General features: G+C 40.5%; 1 protein-coding gene across 1 annotated transcript; it reads right to left on the reverse strand.

The window, feature by feature from the left end:
- Positions 1-13609: 13609 nt before the first annotated feature.
- LOC308414416 (outer kinetochore KNL1 complex subunit ZWINT-like) lies at positions 13610-15261 on the reverse strand. The gene has a single exon (XM_080909643.1). It carries the CDS (start codon positions 15253-15255, stop codon positions 14503-14505), a length of 753 nt encoding a protein of 250 aa, XP_080765769.1. The 5' UTR covers positions 15256-15261; the 3' UTR covers positions 13610-14502.
- Between the last annotated feature and the right edge of the window lie 4508 nt (positions 15262-19769).

Genomic DNA, 19769 nt, shown 5'->3' on the forward strand with positions numbered 1-19769 from the left:
GTGTCCCTGGGTCTTCACTGGTCTAGGTGGCAGATGGGCCGAGCCCGGTTCTATGCCTCAGTGTCGCCGGGTGGAAACAGAAATTCCAAAGTTCTGTTCCTGGTCCCTGGATAAGGCAGGGCTGGGGGTGCTCTTACAGTGCGCACTCCACAGAGATCGCTCTGCTCCCTGGCTGCCCAGGTCTCCTACTCACCAGTCTTTAAAGCTTTAGGCGCTGCTCTTCCCTGTGGCAGATGGGCCGCAACCTGTAGTTTCCCTTCTTGTATTGAGTTTTCCATCAATTATTCTTTGTAGGGCTTTGATTTGTGTTCAAATATTGTGTAAATTTAGTTTTGTCCTATAATATCTTGGTCTCTCCCTCTATGGTGATTGAGAGTTTTGCTGGATATAGTAACCTGGGATAACATTTGTGTTCTCTTAGTGTCTGTATGATGTCTGTCCAGGAACTTCTAGCTTTCGTAGTCTCTGTCGAAAATTTGGGTGTAATTCTGATTGGTCTGCCTTTATATGTTACATGACCTTTTCCCATTACTGCTTTTAGTATTCTTTCTTTGTTTTGAACACTTTTAATTTTGATTAGTATGTGTCGGGAATAGTTTCTTTTCTGGTCCAATCTGTTTGGAGTTCTGTAGACTTCTTTTGTGCTCATGGTCATCCCCCTCTTAAGGGTAGGGAAGTTTTCTTCTGTGGGGAGCCAAATGCAGACGCCATTACAAGATGGCGCTGGCTCCCTCACGGTTTGAGGTAAACAACTCCATATATAGTAATGCTCTTGTCAGCTAAGGCGCTGCACCCTGATCATGCGCAGTACATAACCAATCTCTGGCCAATCCCAAGGCCTCTGGTGTCAGCAGACTGGTGACAACCAATCATGGCAAGCCCGTATGCACTTCTCCCTATATAAGCAGACAGCTAGGGTAGTTCGGGCCCTTCTCACTTCCTGCTCTCCCCTTCAATCAAGAGGCTCCCACAATAAAGCGTGATCTGAGAAGAATCCTCTGGTGGTGGTCATCTTTCCTCGCTGGTCGAGGAGCGTGCCGCATTCTTCTACAATTTTGTTGAAGATATTTACTGTACCTATTAGTTGATATTCTTCGCCCTCTTCTATTCCTATTATCCTTAGGTTTGGTTTTCCCATTGTGTCCTGGATCTCCTGGACATTTTGGGTTAGGAGCTTTTTGGCTTTTGCATCTTCTCTGACTGTTTTGTCTATGTTTTCTCTGTTGTCTTCGACCCCTGAGATTCTCTATTCCATCTCTTGTAGTCTGTTGGAAATGCTTGCATCTGTGACTACTGATTTCTTTTTCAGGTTTTCTACCTCCAGGGTTGTCTCTTTTAGTGTTTTCTTTATTGTTTCCATTTCCATTTTAAATTCCTTCTTCAATTCCTTCATCTCTTTGGTTCTGTTTCCCTCTAGTTCAATGATTTCTTTGAGTGTTTTGCTCGTTTCCTCTTTAAAAGCTTCTATTTCTTTATGTTTTTTTCTCCCAGTCTTGTTTAAGGATCTCTATCATCGTCTTGATGTATGATTTCAGGTCTGAGTCTTCTTTTTCTGGATTGTTTGGCATTCTGCTGTTTGCTGTCATGGAAGAGCTGGGTTCTGGTGTTGCCAGGTTGTCTTGGTTTCCATTGGGTAATTTCTTTCGCTTTCCTCTTGACATCTTGTTGTCTGTGATTATATGTGTTCTTGTTGTCAGTGATTGGTTCCCGTATCTCTCGTGTACCTGGTCTGCGTCCCTGGATCTCAACTGTTCCCAGTATTAAATGGCCTGAGCGTTTGGTCCACACGCAAGTGTTTTCCGGGTGGAAACTGAGTCCCTATGGCAGAGTTCCTGCTCCCCTGAACCAATGTGGGGATGCTTTCCACGGGCCAGGCCCAGACCTCTCTGAGCCCAGGCTACTTGCAGCGCAGTCTCACCAGGCCTGGGTCCCTGGATCTCTGCTGTTCCTGGTGGCAAATGGCCTGAGCATTTTGTCCTATGAATATCTTATAAGGAATGGATTATTATAGGACAGTTTGCCTTGTCTAGGTGGGCAATTATATCATTTGGATCGGAGTTTACTGTGTGGATGTTTTTTGGAGTGTAAATTTATTAAGATAAATCTCATCACTAAATTGAAAGTTTCTGGAGCTTTGATTTGGTCAGGCTGGTGTGAGTTGCGACACTGACTGCAGCAGGCAGTTGCTGGGAATGTGGGCAGAGTCTGGGGATCAGCCACTGCTGAGTCCTCTAGAATCTTGATGTTATCAGGTTGCTGGGAACAGGAACAGGGTCCACAGAAGAAAGCCATGAGATAGATGGAGCTACTCATAAGAGGCTGAGAGATCACCACTGGGACCAGAGAGTTAGTTCGGCAGCAGCGAGACAAGAGGGCAGCCTCTGCTGGAACCAGAGAGTAGCTGGGGATAGTATGGTATAAGACCACTGAAACCTTCTGTTGCTTTTTAAATATTTCTCATAACGGGATATCATTTGAGATGTAATCAATAAGAATGATTAATAAAAAGCAAACAGGACCACCACCATCAAGACTCAGAACCCACCCACAGATGGCTTATCCCAAAGAACAGCCTCGAAAATGCTCTCCCACCTGAGCCCATGGGAGCCTGCCACACTCCCCACCAGCTATCCAGGAAGGGAATGCCTGGAGCTCTCTGAGGATAGATAACTTGCTGCAGTCTGGAGTTGGGTCTTTTCCAGCTTAGAGAGAGGGCCAGGTGACCTCCGTCAAGACTCAGGACCCGCCTGCAGAGACGGTTGGGAGCCTCACAAGTGCTATCCCACCTGAACACATGGTAAGCTCTAAGCCCACAACACACCCCACTGGCTGTCTGGGGAGAGAACTCCAGGAACTCTTGAAGCAGAGATGGTGTGGTGCACTCTGGGATTGGGTTCTTTCCGGCCCAGAGGTAGGGCCGGTGACTGCCATCAAGACTCAGGACCTGCCAGAAGATGGCTGAGCTCCCAAAACAGCCTCAAAGCACTCTCCCACCTGAGCCCATAGAGACAGAACAGAGTCACTGCCATCAGAACTCACTGCCTGCCCGCAAAGAGCCCAACACCCAGGAGCAATCTCACTCCTGAGCCCACAGGCCTTCAGACCCACAGGAGAGACAAGCTCCAGTCAGAGACAACAAGATCACCTAGGATCACAGATAACAAGATGGCAAGAGGAAAGTACAAGAACATAAACAATGGAAACCAAGACAACGTGGCAACATCAGAACCCAGTTCTCCCACCACAGCAAGTAGTGGATTTCCCACCACACCAGAAAAACAAGACTTGGACTTGAAATCATGAAGATGATGGAGATCTTGGAGAAGAGCATGAATAACTTCCTTAAACAATTACAGGAGAACACACATAAACAAATAGAATCCCTTAAAGAGGAAACACAAAAATCACTCAAAGAACTACAGGAAAACAGAACCAAACAGGTGAAGGAATTAATAATTTTAGAAAAACAGGTTTTTTAGATTTAAAAACATACTTCATGATGATGGTGGAGATCTTTTAGAAGCTCATGAATAACTCCCTTAAACAATTACAGGGGAACCAGGAGAAATCACTCAATATCCAGTAAAAATGAACCCCCCCCCCAAAAAAAAGAAAGAAAGAAACTTCCACTCAAAGTTAGTCTTAGAGATGTGCTTACAGGTAATAGTCTCCAGCATCTAGGTGCCACCTGGTGGTCATGGATGTGGATAGATTTTTTTTTTTTTTTTTTTTTTTTTTTTTGTCATGACTTGGCATCCAGGCAGGGCCTTCAGTTTCAAAGCAAAGTGTTTCTCCCCAAGTCTCAGAGAGTATCCAGTACCCATTGGCAGGAGGTGGAGGCATAAGTTAGAAAGAAGTCGATGAACGTACCAAGTTTTTGCCATTTGTTGTTGTTTTATTTTTACTTTATTTTATTTTATTATTAAAAATAAATTTTCCTCCATTACGAAACATTTAAATTACATTTTCCCTCCCTCCAAGTCTCCCAGATCCCCCAACCTCCCCTTTCTCCCAGACTAACTCCCCCTCACTTTTTTCAGAAAAGAGCCTATCTCCAAGAGACAACCAACAAAGCCACTGATGTATGAGTTTAGCAGAATATCATTAGGCAACATTTCATTGTTTTTGTTGTTCTTGCTGGTTGTTGTTGTCAGTTGTAACTGGGTCTACCCTAGGTCTCTGGGCTGTCTCCTATTTCTGTCCATACAGGCAGTGTTGGGCATGGACTGTCTCTTGAGGGTTGGTCATCAAATTAAACCAGACATTGGCTGGCCACTCCCACAAGTTCTGCATTACTGTTGCCCCAGAACATCTTGCAGGCAGGACAGAATTTTGTGGCTGGGTTGGTGTCCAGGTTTCTCTTTCTGTAGCCTGTAGAGTTCCTTCCCTTGCCAATGAGACTAGAACATAGGAGTTGAAGGATCCATGCAGATACCAGTTTCTAAGTTCAATGAGCTGTGTGATGTTCTCCTTGACAATCCTGCCCCCACTCCCACCCCACCCCCACCCCTGCTGTCAGTTTTTAGTGAGGGATCTTAAGTCTTAGCATTAGCCCAAGTTATTTAGGTATCTCCATGGGAGCTAAACTAAATGCAGCCCAGTCCCACCACTGGAAGCCTAGCCTAAAAAAAGATAGCCAGTTTAGACTCCATATCCCCCATTACTAGGAGTTCTTCTTAGGGTCATCCCTATAGGTTCCAGGAGTTTTGACTACACTAGTATTTCTACATATTACACACACACACACCGCCAATACTCCCAATTCCAGTAGTTCCACCATGAAGAAAATAAATATTGCTTTCTGATAAATCAGTGTTGTGCTGTTTTCAAACACTTGTTCACAGTGCCCTAAATTAGCACTGACCCAAGTTGCTCTTGCATGAGCAATTCAAACCTTACTGTCAAAAAATTGCAGTATGGGCCTCAACCTGTCTGCAGGCTCCCTGAAGAACTGCTACAAAGGCTTTCCTTTGTTTTGTGTGACTCAGAACATTCACAGGCCTTGAGTGTCCTTGAGGGAGGCTGTTCTTAACAGAGTTTAAAGACTGCTGCATCGTTGAACATAATGCTAGGATAGCAAAGAAGATTTTTAAAAAGTGGACAGATGTAAATGTCCATTAAAGAAGTTGGGGCAGGAGATATGAATAGAAATGATTTTGAAAATCTCTTATGGAACTCGAGAAGCAATACAACTGCATACACAATACCAGAATTTTAAAGTTCATATTTGAAGATTTAAAAAATGTTGTTCCCTACTCTTTTTTTTTCTTGACAACAAATTTAAATCCATGTTTGAATAATACTGTGCTACTTTGTGGCACATGTTAAGTGCCACATTAAAATGATTTCTGAGTCCCTTTTCATAATCTATTATCACTGACATTTTATAGAAGTTGTACCCCTTCTCAGTCAGAAATCACTCCACACACTTAGAGAAGAAGCAAAAGCTCTTTATTTAAAATCCTGACTAGCCCGGGCTAAAGCCCAAATAAGAGTCAACCCTCAACAGAAGATTTAATAAGTGTGTTGTGTGTCTGTCTTATGCATTTTACATACACTCTCATCCTTAAATCTTTTTCAGGTCCATCTCTTGATTTGAATAATTTAAAAAGAGACATGAGACTACAAATCTGGCCATGTAGGCAAGACTTACACGTCATAAAAATTACATATTGCCAGAATTATTTTAACCACACCAATATTGTTTCTTTTAGAATAGTTGTTACCCAGGGTCATCTTGCCCTCCTGTTGAAGCTCTTTTTTTTCCCCTGATAAAAGCAGAGTGCTTAATGGCAGACCAAAACGTAATTATGGTTGTGACTCTATACTGCCCCCATCAAGCTGTCCCATAGAGGTATGTCTTTGATATAGTAATCAGGAAGAATCCAGCCCTAATGGCTGCTTGCAAGTCAGGGCTATCTCCTTTGTCAGGGGAATGGAACCTAATGACTGATTAATCCTGACGAATAAGCATTTCCACCCCATCATCCTAAATTTCCCTTATCTCTAACAGGCCTCATTAGCAGATTATCTTTGGAGTATTTTGGAGGCAGTGTTCCTTTAGCTAAATTCCACTTGTGTTACTTAATGTCTCCTAAGCAAATCTATTGCTAAGTTCTTTATTATGTTAATTTTATTGCTTTGAGTTTCTTCGGCATCATTGTTACTCATTTTACTTATGCAGAAGGAATGAGCACTGAGTAAATCTTTGTTATTATCGTGAACACTGTTTTATATTAGTTAATTAAGAAAAATGCTTTTATTTTACTCTCAGACCCTCCTCTCTAATGCTAATCCTTTTAAAAATAAATTCAGGCTTCTAACTCATATTGTTCTCGTTTTCAATAAGATCTATTTGAAACTAATTTTCCAAATATTTGTTTGGAAGAGAAAAATTTATTTCTCCACTTTTGAAGGATAATTTCACAGTATATATAGGATTTGAGATTCTGAATTTTTTCTCACAGTAACGCTAAATATCTAACCCCATTCTTCTTGTTTGTGTAGTTCCTTGAAGAAAAGTCTGTTGTAGTTATTATCTTTGCTCTTCTGTAGATATAAACATTTGTGAGTTTTTTCCCACATTTTTTCTAAGATATTTGTTTTATCTATGTATACCATGTTGACCAGATCTTTTATTTATTCTTTGACAATTTTATACATGTATATAACATATCTTGATTCTAATCATCTCAATTCCTTCCTCTTCCCACCCCTAACACACCTTAACATGTCCCCCTGAAAACTTTCATGTCTATGGAGTGCTCACAAAAAGGGACCTTTCATGACTGCCCTATTCAACAAGCAGCTGAGAGTCAGGTGCAGATATTTGCACCCAACTAAAGAACAGAAGCTGCTGACCCTGTGGTTGAATTAGGGAAAAGCTGGAAGAAGCTGAGGAGGAGGACGACCCTGTAGGAGGACCAGCAGTCTCAACCTGAACCCCTGAGATCTCTCAGACACTAGGCCACCAACCTGGAAACACACACCAGCTGATATGAGGTCCCCAACACACATATACAGAAGAGGAATGCTGGTTTTGGACTCAATCAGAGAAGATGCACCTAACTCTTAAGGGACTTGAATCCCCATGGAGTGGGGAGGTATTATTCTTTTCAATAGGACCTTGTCATTCAATTGATTGTGGAGAACAACCAAAAGTATTGCTGTTTTAGTCATTGTACTATTTCTGTGAAAAGATACCATAATCACAGTTACTCTTATAAAAGAAAGTTTAATTAGGGCTGGCTTACAGTTTCAGATTTTTGGCCCATTATCAGCATGGCTGGAAGCATGGGAGCACAAAGGTAGACATGATGCTGGAGACATAGCTGAGAGCTCTAAAACTGGATTGGCAGGCAGCAAGAAAGAAAGTGACTCTGAGCTTGGCTTAGGTTTTTGAAACTTCAAAGTCCATCCCAAGTGACACACTTTGTTCATAAAGGCCATGCCTCCTAATGCTTTTCATATAATACCATTCGCTGATGACTAAGCATTCAAATATATGTTTCTATGGGGACCATTCTCATTCAAACCACCACACTTGGCAACAGCTTGGGTTGTTTGTGGGTTCTTTGGAGATTTCATTCAGATCACCTTCATATATGTATATGTTTTGTGGAGCTTCTGCTGTACTAGGCTAATATACTAACCCTCAAATGGCCTTTGAGGTCTTTGAGGGTTAGTATATTATCTCCTCCCCACTTGGTCCTCTTGTTTCAGCCACTCCTATATCCCCATTAATTCATAACTATCCATTTCCCTTTCCTAAGGAGATCTATCTGCACCAGCCTAATACCTTACTTTATACTTTACCTCTGTGGTTCTACAGATTGTAGCTTGGTTATCATTGACTTAGCGGTTAGTATCCACATATAAGTGAATGTATGCCATGTTTGTTTTTCTGGGTTACATTACTCAGGATGACATTTTTTCTAGTTCCATTCATTTACCTGTGAATTTCGTTATTTCATTTTTAATCGCTAAGTAATTTTTCACTGTGTAAATGTTCCATATTTTCTTTATCCATTCACCTGCTGAGGAACATCTAGTTTGTTTCTATTTTTATTATTAATAGAACAGTAATGAATATGGTTGAGCCAGTGTCTCTGTGATAGGATAAAGCATTATTTGGGTATATATCCAAGAGTGGAATAGCTTGATCTTGAGGTAAGTCAATTACTATCTTCCTGACAAACTGCCATATTCATTTCCATAATAGCTGTACAAGTTTGCATTTCCACCAGCAATGGGGAAACATTCCCCTGTTGAGGTTTGGTCTGTTACAATGTATTGTAATGCTAAATACTGGTTCTCATGATTGATTTATATTCTCTCTGTCTCTGCTTCTGTCTTTCTCTCTTTCTCTCTGTATGTGTATTTCCATACAAAGTTGAAAATTGTCCAATGTCTGTGAAGAATTGTGTTGGAATTTTGATAAAATCTGCATTGGAACTACATATTGATTTTAGCAAAACGACTATTTTTACAATATTTATCCCTGAGTACAGTTTGTTTTTCTATTTTCTGTTGTCTTCTTCAATTTACTTCTTTGGTATCTTAAATTTTTAATATACGAGTCTTTCACCTCCTTGGTTAGAGTTATCCCAAGTTATTTTTAAGTTATTGTGAAAGATATTGTTTCTCTGATTTGTTTTGAAGTCTATTTTCCATTTATATATATGAAGGCTACTGATTTTTATGTGTTAATTTTGCATCCAGTGACTTTACTGAAAGTGTTTATTACTTGTAGAAGTTTTCAGGAGAAGTATTTAGGGTATTTTGTGTATGAAATAATTTCAACTAGAAATAAGAATACTTTTACTTCTTTCTTATTTGTATCTCCTTGATCTCCTTTGATTGCCTTATTGTTATAGAACTTCAATAACTATATTGAATAGGTATTGAAGAGTGGACATTCTGATTTTAGCGTAAGTACTCTTGAGTTTTTACCATTTGGTATTATGTTGTCTTTCTGAACAGTACCCCAGTAATGTGGGAATTAAGACTAACCATTAACAAATGATGGTGTTCTAGAATTTTAAAAGAATTAAAAAAATATTGTATGAAATTCTCAAAGAACGACCCCGCCCCTCGGTGGGCGGGGGAGTACCTGTGCTGCCGCCACTGTTGGGGGAACCACGTGTGATCGGCTAGGCCGCTGCTTACCAGGAGGCCTGCTTTCATGGTTTCCCTAGGGACTGAAAGCAGGACCAGGGTCCCTGCAGAAACCCAGTCACCACCCTCCTGCTCACTGCCCCCAGGGAGCGGTCAGAGCCTGGAGCACTCGGCCCTCAAGACCTCAGCCTGCCCTGAAGCTCCTGCGGGAGTGGTATCTTTGGCTGCTGCTGCTTCCAGGAAGCCCGTCTACAGGAGAACGGATTCCAACTAGCCAGGGGGAAGAGAGATCTCAGCGGAGCACGCGGAAAGTGTGTGCCTGCCCGCCTTGATCCAGGGACCCAGGAACCCGGCAGCCTTGGGCCCTCTGTTCCCAGCCAGCAGCTTCTGGGGTGCACAACAGGCACTTGGACCATCCGCCACCAGGAACAGCGGAGATCCAGGGACACAGGCCAGGTACAAGGGAAAGGTGAGAACCAATCACTGACAACAGGATGGTAAGAGGAAAGCAAAAGACTGTACCCCAGGGAAACCAAGACAACCTGGCAACACTAGAACCCAGCTCTCCCATCACAACAAACAGCGGAATGCCAAACACTCCAGAAAAAGAAGACTCAGACACGAAATCCTACCTCAAGATGATAATAGAGATCCTTAAACAAGAACAGGAGGAGAAGCATAAAGAATTAGAAGCTTTAAAAGAAGAAACAAGAAAAAAAACCTCAAAGAACTAGAAGAAAACAGAACCAAAGAGATGAAGGAATGGAAGAAGGAATTTAAAACGGAAATGGACATAATAAAGAAAACACTAAAAGAGATAACCCTAGAGGTAGAAATCCTAAAAAAGAAATCAGGAAAATCCTAGAAAATTTAAGATTCCCAACAAGAATTTATTTTTGTCCTAGGTAGTTGTGACTCAGCTCTGAAAGGGATTTTTGAATATGAAAGAATTGATTTTAGCCTAGGGACAACTTACCCTCTAGTCTATTCTTTTGTTTAGCAGGAAAACTTTGTGTTATATGTTTCTTTGGTCTGAGCCTCCTTCCCTCTAAGCCTGTGTAGTTTCACTTGCAAATCAATTTTGCAACATTATAGGTGTCTTATAAATTAATACATAAAAGGAAATGATACGTTAGTGTTCTTAACCAAAGCAAAATCTGAGGGGTCTGAAATTCACATTTGGTTATATGTTAAAAATCAGATTTTTGTTGCTATGAATCTTCAATTTATTTCTATTGCTTTTAAATTTAAAAACAAATATGGAGGGTAAACCTAAAAAAAAAGAAATTCTCAACGAACAACTTTTAAAAGAAAAATAAAATAAATACTAACTTCCAGTATCTCAAAATGTGACTGCATTTGAAAGTAGTGTTTATGAGGTAATTAAGTTCAAATGGCGTTATGGGGAGGAGCCCAAAATCACTAGTGCACTTTTGTATTTTAGGACAAAGATACACAGAAAGGGAAGACCACAAAAGAACATAGGGAGAAGATGCCTGCATATATGCTACAAAGAGACAGGCACTGAAACATCTAAATCTTAGTACCTTTGAAAGAAACAGATACTAGGTAGCAACCATTAAAAAATATACAAACATAAAGTTCCCTTGTGAAGTTGAATATGCAGACAAATATATCAGTATCTATGTTTTTTCTTTAGAGGTGGTGAGACCTGGGAGTATGAAGCTGATACGTGAGGTGGGCTAAAGTCTCAAGCAATAGCCAACTTTATTCAGAGTATCAGACAATTTTTACTCTGAGGGTTAAGAGTAGTCAAGTGATTAAAGTTTACAATCACAAGTGAAAAGCACATGTGGCAAAAACATGTTTCCCATAATGCATATAAACAAATAACAATAAACAGTTGTAATGGATAATTTGAGGTAAACTTGCTCCTATTCACTACACTTTGGAGTGGCATGAAAGCATAATCCAAAAACAATTAAATATTTTTAAAGAAACAAAGTTACAAGACTCTTGTGTTAGTTTCTTGGAGTTTTATCACAAGCACTCAGAAATCTCACATGACTCCATTCTTGGACTACATTCTGACACATCTATTATTGTAATTTCAGTGCACAGAATTTAAATGTCAAAATGTAAATTTATGCTGATGAGTTTACAATACATAAAATATAATCCTTGATATCACGATGAAAAAATGGTAGAAGCTGTAAAGAAATACATGTGACTGAATATTATCAACTTAAATCAGAGTGATATAGCTTTAGAATATGTTATATAATAGCAATGGTAACTACAAAGAAAATACCTGTAGAAATATATGAAAGAAAACAAAGTCTGTAACTTATAAAGAAAATTTCAAGAATCACAAAGGAAAAGCAATAAAAGAGGAAAGAAGGTAGAAAAAGGTTGCAATACAACATAAAAAATAACAAACTAGCAATACTTTAAATATCGATGAATTAAACTCTTTAAAATCAGCCATTGTCTGAGTAGATCCAATTGTATACTCTTTACGAGAAACTCCTCTTAAGAGTATTTCAAAGCTTAACATGGTGGTTCACACCTTTAATCCAAGCACTCGGGATGTAGAGGCAGATGGATCTCTGGATTTGAATCCAGCCTACAGAGTAAGTTCCAGGACAGTCAAGCCCACACAAAGAAAAACCCTACCTCAAAAAACAAAATATAACATAAAATAACAAAACAAAATCCCAAAATAACAGTAACAAAAAATCAGGATTTCAATTTCGAGTTCTATCTGGTATAGAAACTGAATTTAATTGTCACTTAATAGTCATCTCATTTATCAGTCCAACTGTCATGGTGTCACAGTGTTGGTGTTCAGGTTAGCTTCTGTATTAGTCAGGGTACTCTAAAAACAAAACTGATAGAATATGTAATTTGTATAATATATATATTATATGTGTGTAATATATATATATATATATATATATATTACATATATATGACTTGTTACCATGGCTGATAGATTGTGGCCAAGGTAGTTCAACAATGGTTATTTCCCAACATAAAAGGAAGGAATCCAGTAGTTGATCAGTCCATGTATGAGTCTTAATCTACATGGTTCTGTAGTGTATTGTATCTGTAGAATGTACCTTATTCTACAGGGCTCTGGTACATGGTCCAATCAGCTGTAAGGTTATAGTTTGCTTTACTGAACAGAATTTATTTAATCACATTGTCAAAAACTTTTCCTCATCAACTTTGTCTCTTAATGTTCTCCATGAAAATGTAATTAGGGAGATCTCATGGGTAGTTTCTTAACTTATTTTGGTGGGTGAAAAACATCTTAAGTTCTTAAGGTAAACTGATGGTTTCTTATAGTAGATGCTGGTGGCAAAGAAATCTTACTAATGTCTGTGAGAAATCCCAATGTCTCAGCCAATGTTCTATTTCTGTGAACTCTTAAAAGGAAAAGTATTTAAGTGGGGCTGGCTTAGAGTTCACGTACTTACTCCATTATAGTCATGGTGAGATGGCAGCATGCAGGTAGACAAGGTCCTGGAGAGCTGGCTGAGAGTTCTATAACTGGATCTGCAGGCAGCAGGAAGAAACACTGTGCCTAGCTTGAGTTTCTGGAACCCCAGCAGGGAAAAGTACTGTAGCCTAGCACTGTGCCCCTGCATTTTGCTCCCCCAGAAGTGATCTGACACTCCATCGATGAAACCAAAAGCAGAACCACAAGTGCCTCTCCCCGATGAAGAATTCAAATCCATGAGCCTATGGGGGTCATTCTATCTAAACCACCACATCTACCAAAGGTTCTTTGGGTTTTTGTTTTGTCTCTCCTCTTCCTCTAATAAGGACAAAACTGCCCCAACTATTGTCATTATAGTATTATAGTAGTATGAACAGCCTCACTTTTTGTATGTTACAGATTCTACTTTGCTCACAGAGCATATTCCAAGGTTCTATGCTGGCTTTACAGGGTTGTCTTATGTTCTCAACCCTTGAAATCCATTATATTTTATCATGGATTCCCAGATTGACCCTGGAGATGTGTTATTGGTGCTTCAGCTGTGCCCATCCTCATCACTATCTTGGGGATAATATAGTCTTTTATAAATGTATGGACAAAACTTATGAGACCACAAACTTCACTTCCTTTTGTGAGGAAATGACTGTGGATATATGAAATCATCCATAAACTGAAAGTAAGACTAGGAAATCTGTTCAGGTCCTTTGGCCATGTATAGATCTCATAAATTCTCTATTTTTTTCTCAAATAGTCTGTCCCTTCTTCTGGAAACTAAGGCTATATATTCTGAACATAGTTAAAAATTGAAGCTGGTGTGTTTTTACCTTAGTTCCATGCATGGTCCCTCAAAATCTTCTTCTAAGTACATATAACTGCCTATCTGTACCTTTTGCTTGCCCTGTGGTTTTTTTTTTTTTTTTTTAATCTTATAGTCATGTTTATTTTGTACCTACACAACATTTTTCTGTTCTATCAATAAGTAATTACCAAGTGTTTACTTGGAGAGTTCCTAAAACTTTTACACAATACTGAATGTAGTGAGGTCACAGTCACAAAGATATGAATTCACATTCTGGATTCAATAGACTCAAGTTCTGAATGTAGTGTTAAGTGACTACAACTGAAATGTTAAATGCCACGTTTGAAACTGCCAGTCTAATTAAGGGGCAAAGAGATGAATCAGAGAAAGATTTGGCAGCACGACTCAGGAGGACAGCACAGGAAGGAGAGGCTACTTAAGAGCAGTACAGGGAGAGAGTCAATCAATTCGGTGAAGTTGAGTTCAGTTGGGTTGGTGCAGTCAGTACAGTTCGGTTCCTGGAGTTCAGAGCAGACTTTCCAAGCAGAGCCATTCAGTCAGAAGCCAAGATAGGCCGGTTTGAATCAGTCAGCTTGGAGACGGGTTTTGAACCAGAACAGCTGAGTTGAACCAGCCAGCCAGAGTTCAGAAAGAACTACAGAGTGGGCTTATTCAGCAGTAAACCTCCGAGACAACGATTACATTCGGTGCCTAAAGTTGCTTTCACATCTGGTGGGGAGAAGACAAAGAAAAGGAGAGGGCAAGAGGAGAGACTATTGAAGATCAGCGAGAAAAAAGGGTGGTTGAGGCATGCGTGCCTGTGTGCGTGCGTGCATGCGTGTAACAATTTCACTGGTACACTTTTACAGAGACAGCAAGTTAGAAGTAGGTAAAGACACAACAAGCCAGAATATACTGTCAACGTGAGTACGAATGAAACACAATTCACTGAGAAGCCAAGAGATGCCAGACTGAATCAGCTTGGAAAGTAAGATTGTACAGAGGCTACAAGCTTCTAGGCCTAGGCCTGGAGATACAACAGTGAAGGAACCGCTATGGTCTCAGCCCAAGCAGGGTATTGGCACAGCTGGAGTACGGCTCTCTTCTCAATCTTTCATCTTTAAGAAGATTTGGGTGGAAGGGCACGCCCTTTGACATCTTTCTTCTCAGCTTTGTCTTCAGAGATCACCAGCTTATTCTGCAGGGAACACAGCAGCTGGAGGTAGCTCTGGTTCCTCTGCAGCTTCTCCTGTTCCTGTCCTGCCTGCTGCTTCAAGGTTTCCAGTTCCTGGTGTGATCCATCAAGCTTCTCCAGAGCTCTCTTCCGGCGTCTCTTGACCTCTGCAGAAATCTTGGTCAGATTCTGCAGGCGTTTCTCTTGCAGCACCCACTGCTTCTGAGCTAACTGAAGTTTCTCCTCAAGGACTCGCTTCTTAGCCTCGAGTTGCTCAAAAGCCTTCTGAAGCTCAGTGTACTTCCTGTGAGCCTCTTTAACCTGGGGTAAGGCCTCAGACAGGGCACATTTGATGACATCCACGTGATCCATGTATGTGGCCTTCAGTTCCTTCCACTGCTCCTTAGTTTTAGTTGCCTTTTGTCGGCTTGCATCTTCAGAAGCCAAAGCATCTGGGTTCTGGTCAGTATTATCCTCCTGAGCCAGAAAAGTCTGCAAGAAGTTCACCACTTGAAGCTGGCTACAAAGTAGCTTGTCTTTCTTCCGAGAGTTCCTCATAAACTCCTCCATGATCTTGGCAGGCAGCTCTGCTTCTTCCTGCAAGCCTACAGGTTCTAGAACAGCCGCCGCCTCTGCCAGAACCTCTTTGGGCTCAGCAGCGGTTTTCTCCGCAACAGCCTTTTTCTCAGCGTCCGCCATCGTTCAGCCGCCCACCTCGTCTCGCTTGCCCTGTGTTTTATATCTTACACATAAACATGCACTTCCTCTTGCCTTTATTTTTATACTTCTCAGGAGAGCATTCCTTTGCTTGAACAATGGGAGTTACCTGTAGGAAGGGTCCCTTTTCAGGTGCTACTTCCTGAGACTTGCATGACTTTGAGATTGTCCTGACTGAGGTGAGAGGAACTGGAAAAAAGTAGCATATATACAAATAGAAAAGTTGGGACCAAGTGGGCCATGTGTTCCGATGGAAACCACCAGCATCCCAGGAACTCAGTGTGTCCAGCCCCCGGGGTTGGACCACCAACACAAGAGAGATACCTGCACTGATTTGGTGAAGAGACTATTTAGAACCAGACTTCCATTTTGAGTGTAGCGTGTACAAGTAAAGTGTAAGCTCCCTGGGAACTGACGTCCTACCTGGCAGAAAGAGACATCCGTGTACGTGGCCAACTGACTTCCTGTTTGGCAAGTTGAGATGTAATGTTAGACTAGGCAAGTCCCCTACCACAGTCCACTACCCCAACTAATGGGAGCAGGTTAAGTGTACAACAAAGACGCGTTCCTAAGGAATTCCCTTATCCCTAAATCCAGATGGGTGTAATAGCTTGGTACAGATTTTTGTGAATTTTAGGCATAAAGACCATGTAGGATCTTCACTTGATGTCACAGTTCAGCTCTGGAACCTGGATTGGGGGCCATATGCAGTTCTGGACCCCCCCACCTCCCATGCTGACCCAGGTGCCTAAAGATCTGATTTTATTATTTAGTGTGTGTGTGTGTGTGTGTGTGTGTGTGTGTGTGTGTGTGTGTGAATGAGGAGGCAGGTTTACTATATATAGCATAACAGGGAGGTGGGTTAGCTAATCTCTGTAGGGGAGAAGGCTCAGGTTGCAGTCACACATGAGAAGAAGCTGTGGTTAATACTTTTTGCACATATTATTAACAACTGAACATGGGCCAAGGGAATGACTTACCCTGAGCCTGATTTGAGGAGCACTTTGCTAGTCCCATGAGCCTGAGGCACTGGCATCCTTGCAAGACAGCTTCCAGAACAACATCACATGACACAACCAGAAATTTCCACGTTACTTCCCGAGCTCCAGCTAATGTTTATTTATCTGTGGGTTGATTGGAGTCTATCAGAGGACAGTTGTGCTAGGTTCCTGTCTGCAAGCATAAAGACTATCCTTAAAGTGTCAGGGTTTGGTGCTTGCTCATGGGATGGATCCCAAGTTCAAACAGTAATTATTGGGCTATTCCTTTATCTTTGCCTCATCTTCATCCCTGTGCTTCTTGTAGGCAGGACGCATTTGGCTCAAAGATTTTGTGGATAGGTTTCTGTCCTTATTTTACCACTGGGAGTCCTGTCTGGCTATACAAGGTGGTCATTTCAGGAGCTACATTTCCCACTGGTAGGATTCTCAGCCAGAATACAGTGCCCAATAATTTTCTCTTTTTTACTAGATATTTTCTTTATTTACATTTAAAATGTTAATCCTTTCCTAGTTCTTTGAGAAAAATCAAAAACATAGATAAATCCTTAGTCAGACTAACCAGAGGGCACAGAGGGAATATCCAAATTAACGAAAATCTGAAATGAAACAGAGAAATAACAACAGAAACTGAGGAAAGTCAAAAAGTTATCAGATAGTACTACAAAAGCATATACTCAACAAAACTGGAAAATAAAGATGAAATGGACAATTGTCTAGACAGATACCAGGTACCAAAGTTAAATCAGGACCAGACAAAGCATTTAAACAATACCATAACCCCTAAAGAAATAGAAGTAGTCATCAAAACAAAACCTAAAAAAAAAAAAAAAAAACTAAACTAAAAAAACTAAAACAAAGCAGAGAGAAACTTGAAGCAATCTCATTAAAATCAGGAACTAGACAAGAATGTCTACTCTCTCCCTACCTATTCAATACAGTACTTGAAGTTCTAGCCAGAGTAATTAGATAACAAAAAGAGGTCAAAGATACAAACTGAGGAGAAAGAAGTCAAAATATCACTATTTGCAAATGATATGATAGTATACTTAAGTGACCCCAAAAATTCTACCACAGAACTTCTAGAGCTGGTAAAAAAAACTTCAGCAAAGTAGCTGGATATAAAATTAACTCAAACAAATGATTAGCCTTCCTTTACTCAAAGGATAAACAGGCTGAGAAAGAAATTAGGGAAATGACACCATTCACAATAGTTACAAATAATATAAAATACTTTGGTGTGACTCTGATCAACCAAGTAAAAAATCTGTATAAAAAGAACTTCAAGTCTCTGAAGAAAGAAATTGAAGATCTCCCACTCTCATGGATTGGCAGGATTAATATAGTAAAAATGGCATCTTGCCAAAAGCAATCTACAGATTCAATGCAATCTCCATCAAAATTCCAACTCAATAATTCATAGAGTTAGAAAGAGCAATTTGCAAATTCATAAGGAATAACAAAAAACTCAGGATAGCAAAAATTGTTCTCAACAATAAAAGAACTTCTGGGGAAATCACCATCCCTGACCTCAAACTATATTACAGGGCAATAGTGATAAAAACTGGTATTGGTACAGAGACAGGAAGGTAGATCAATGGAATAGAACTGAAGACCCAGAAATGAACCCATACACCTATGGTCACTTGATCTTTGACAAAGGAGCCAAAACCATCCAGTGGAAAAAAAAGATAGCATTTTCAACAAATGGTGAGGGTCCAACTAGCAGTCATCATGTAGAAGAATACAAATCGATCTATTCTTATCACCCGGTATAAAGGTTAAGTCCAAGTGAATCAAGCACCTCCACATAAAACCAGATACACTCAAACTAATAGAAGAGAAAGTGGGGAAGATCCTTGAGCACATAAGCACAGGGGAAATTTTCCTGAACAGAACACCAATGGCTTATTTTCTAAGATTAATAATCAACAAATGGGACCTCATAAAACTGCAAAGCTTCTGTAAGGCAAAGGACACTGTCCTTAGAACAAAACAGCAACCAACAGATTGGGAAAAGATCTTTATCAACCCTACATCTGATAAAGGGCTTATATTCAATATATACAAAGAACTCAAGAAGTTAGCCCTCAGAGAATCAAATAACCCTATTTTTTAAAATGGGGGACAGAGCTAAACAAAGAATTCTCAACTGAGAAATATCGAATGGCTAAGAAGCACCTAAAGAAATGGTCATCATCCTTAGTCATCAAGGAAATGCAAATCAAAACAACCTGAGATTCCACCTCACACCAGTCAGAGTGGCTAAGATCAAAAACTCAGATGACAGCAGATGCTGGCGAGGATGCAGAAAAAGAGGAACACTTCTCCACTGTTGGTGGGATTGCAAGCTGGTACAACCACTGTGGAAATCAGTTTGACAGTTCCTCAGAAAAATTGGACATAGTGCTGATGACTCAGTGCTACCCGAAGACTCAGCTTCACTCCTGGGCATATACCCAAAAGATGCTTCAACCTATAACAAGGACACATGGTTCACTATGTTCATGGTAGTCTTATTTATAATAGCCAAAAGCAGGAAAGAACCCAGATGTCCTTCAACAGAGGAATGGATACAGAAAATGTGGTACATTTACACACTGGAGTACTATTCAGTTATTAAAATAAATGACTTCATGAAATTCCTAGGCAAATGGATGGAAAATATCATCCTGAGTCAGGTAACCCAATCACAAAAAAAACCACCCACGGTATGCACTCACTGGTAAGTGGATATTAGATCAAAAACTTGGAATACAGAAGATACAATTCACACACCTCATGAAGCTCTAGAAAAGAAAGACCAAAGTGCAGATGCTTCAGTCCTTCTTAGAAGGTGGAACAAAAATATTCACAGGGAGAAATATGAAGACAAAGTTTGAAGCAGAGACTGAAGGAAAGGCCACCCAGAGACTATTCCTCTTGGAGATCCATCCCATATGCAGCCACCAAACTCAAACAATAGTGCTGATGCCAAGAAGTACATGCTGACAGAAAACTGTCTCCTGAGAGGTTCTGCCAGAGCCTGAGAAATACAAAATTGGATGCTCACGGCCAAGTCTTGGACTGAGAATGAGCTCCCCAATGGAGGAGTTAGAGAAAGGACTGAAGGAGCTGAAACGTTTTGCAACCCCATAAGAACAACAATACCAACCAACCAGAGCTCCCAGGAACTAAACAACTACCCAAAGAGTACACATGGATGGACCCATGGCTCCAGCTGCATATGTAGCAGAAGATGGCCTTTTCTGGCATCATTGGGAGGAGAGGACCTTAGTCCTGTCAAGACTCAATGCCCAGTATAGGGGAATTTTAGGGTGGAGAGGCTGGAAGGGGGTTCCTAGGTGGGTGGAAGGGGGAACACTCTTATAGTTCTTATAGTTCTAGGTGGTATGGGGGTTTGTGGAGAGGAGACCAGGAACTGGGATAACATTTAAAATGTAAATAAAGAAAATATTCAATAATAAAGGAAAAGAAAAATAAGTTTGTGATATTGGT

The sequence above is a fragment of the Micromys minutus genome, assembly GCF_963924665.1.
Source record: "Micromys minutus genome assembly, chromosome: X".
Taxonomy (NCBI): Eukaryota; Metazoa; Chordata; class Mammalia; order Rodentia; family Muridae; genus Micromys; species Micromys minutus.

Bases quoted from the DNA above. Each gene is read 5' to 3' on its own strand.
- LOC308414416 (XM_080909643.1), bottom strand. From the start codon at position 15,255: ATGGCGGACGCTGAGAAAAAGGCTGTTGCGGAGAAAACCGCTGCTGAG.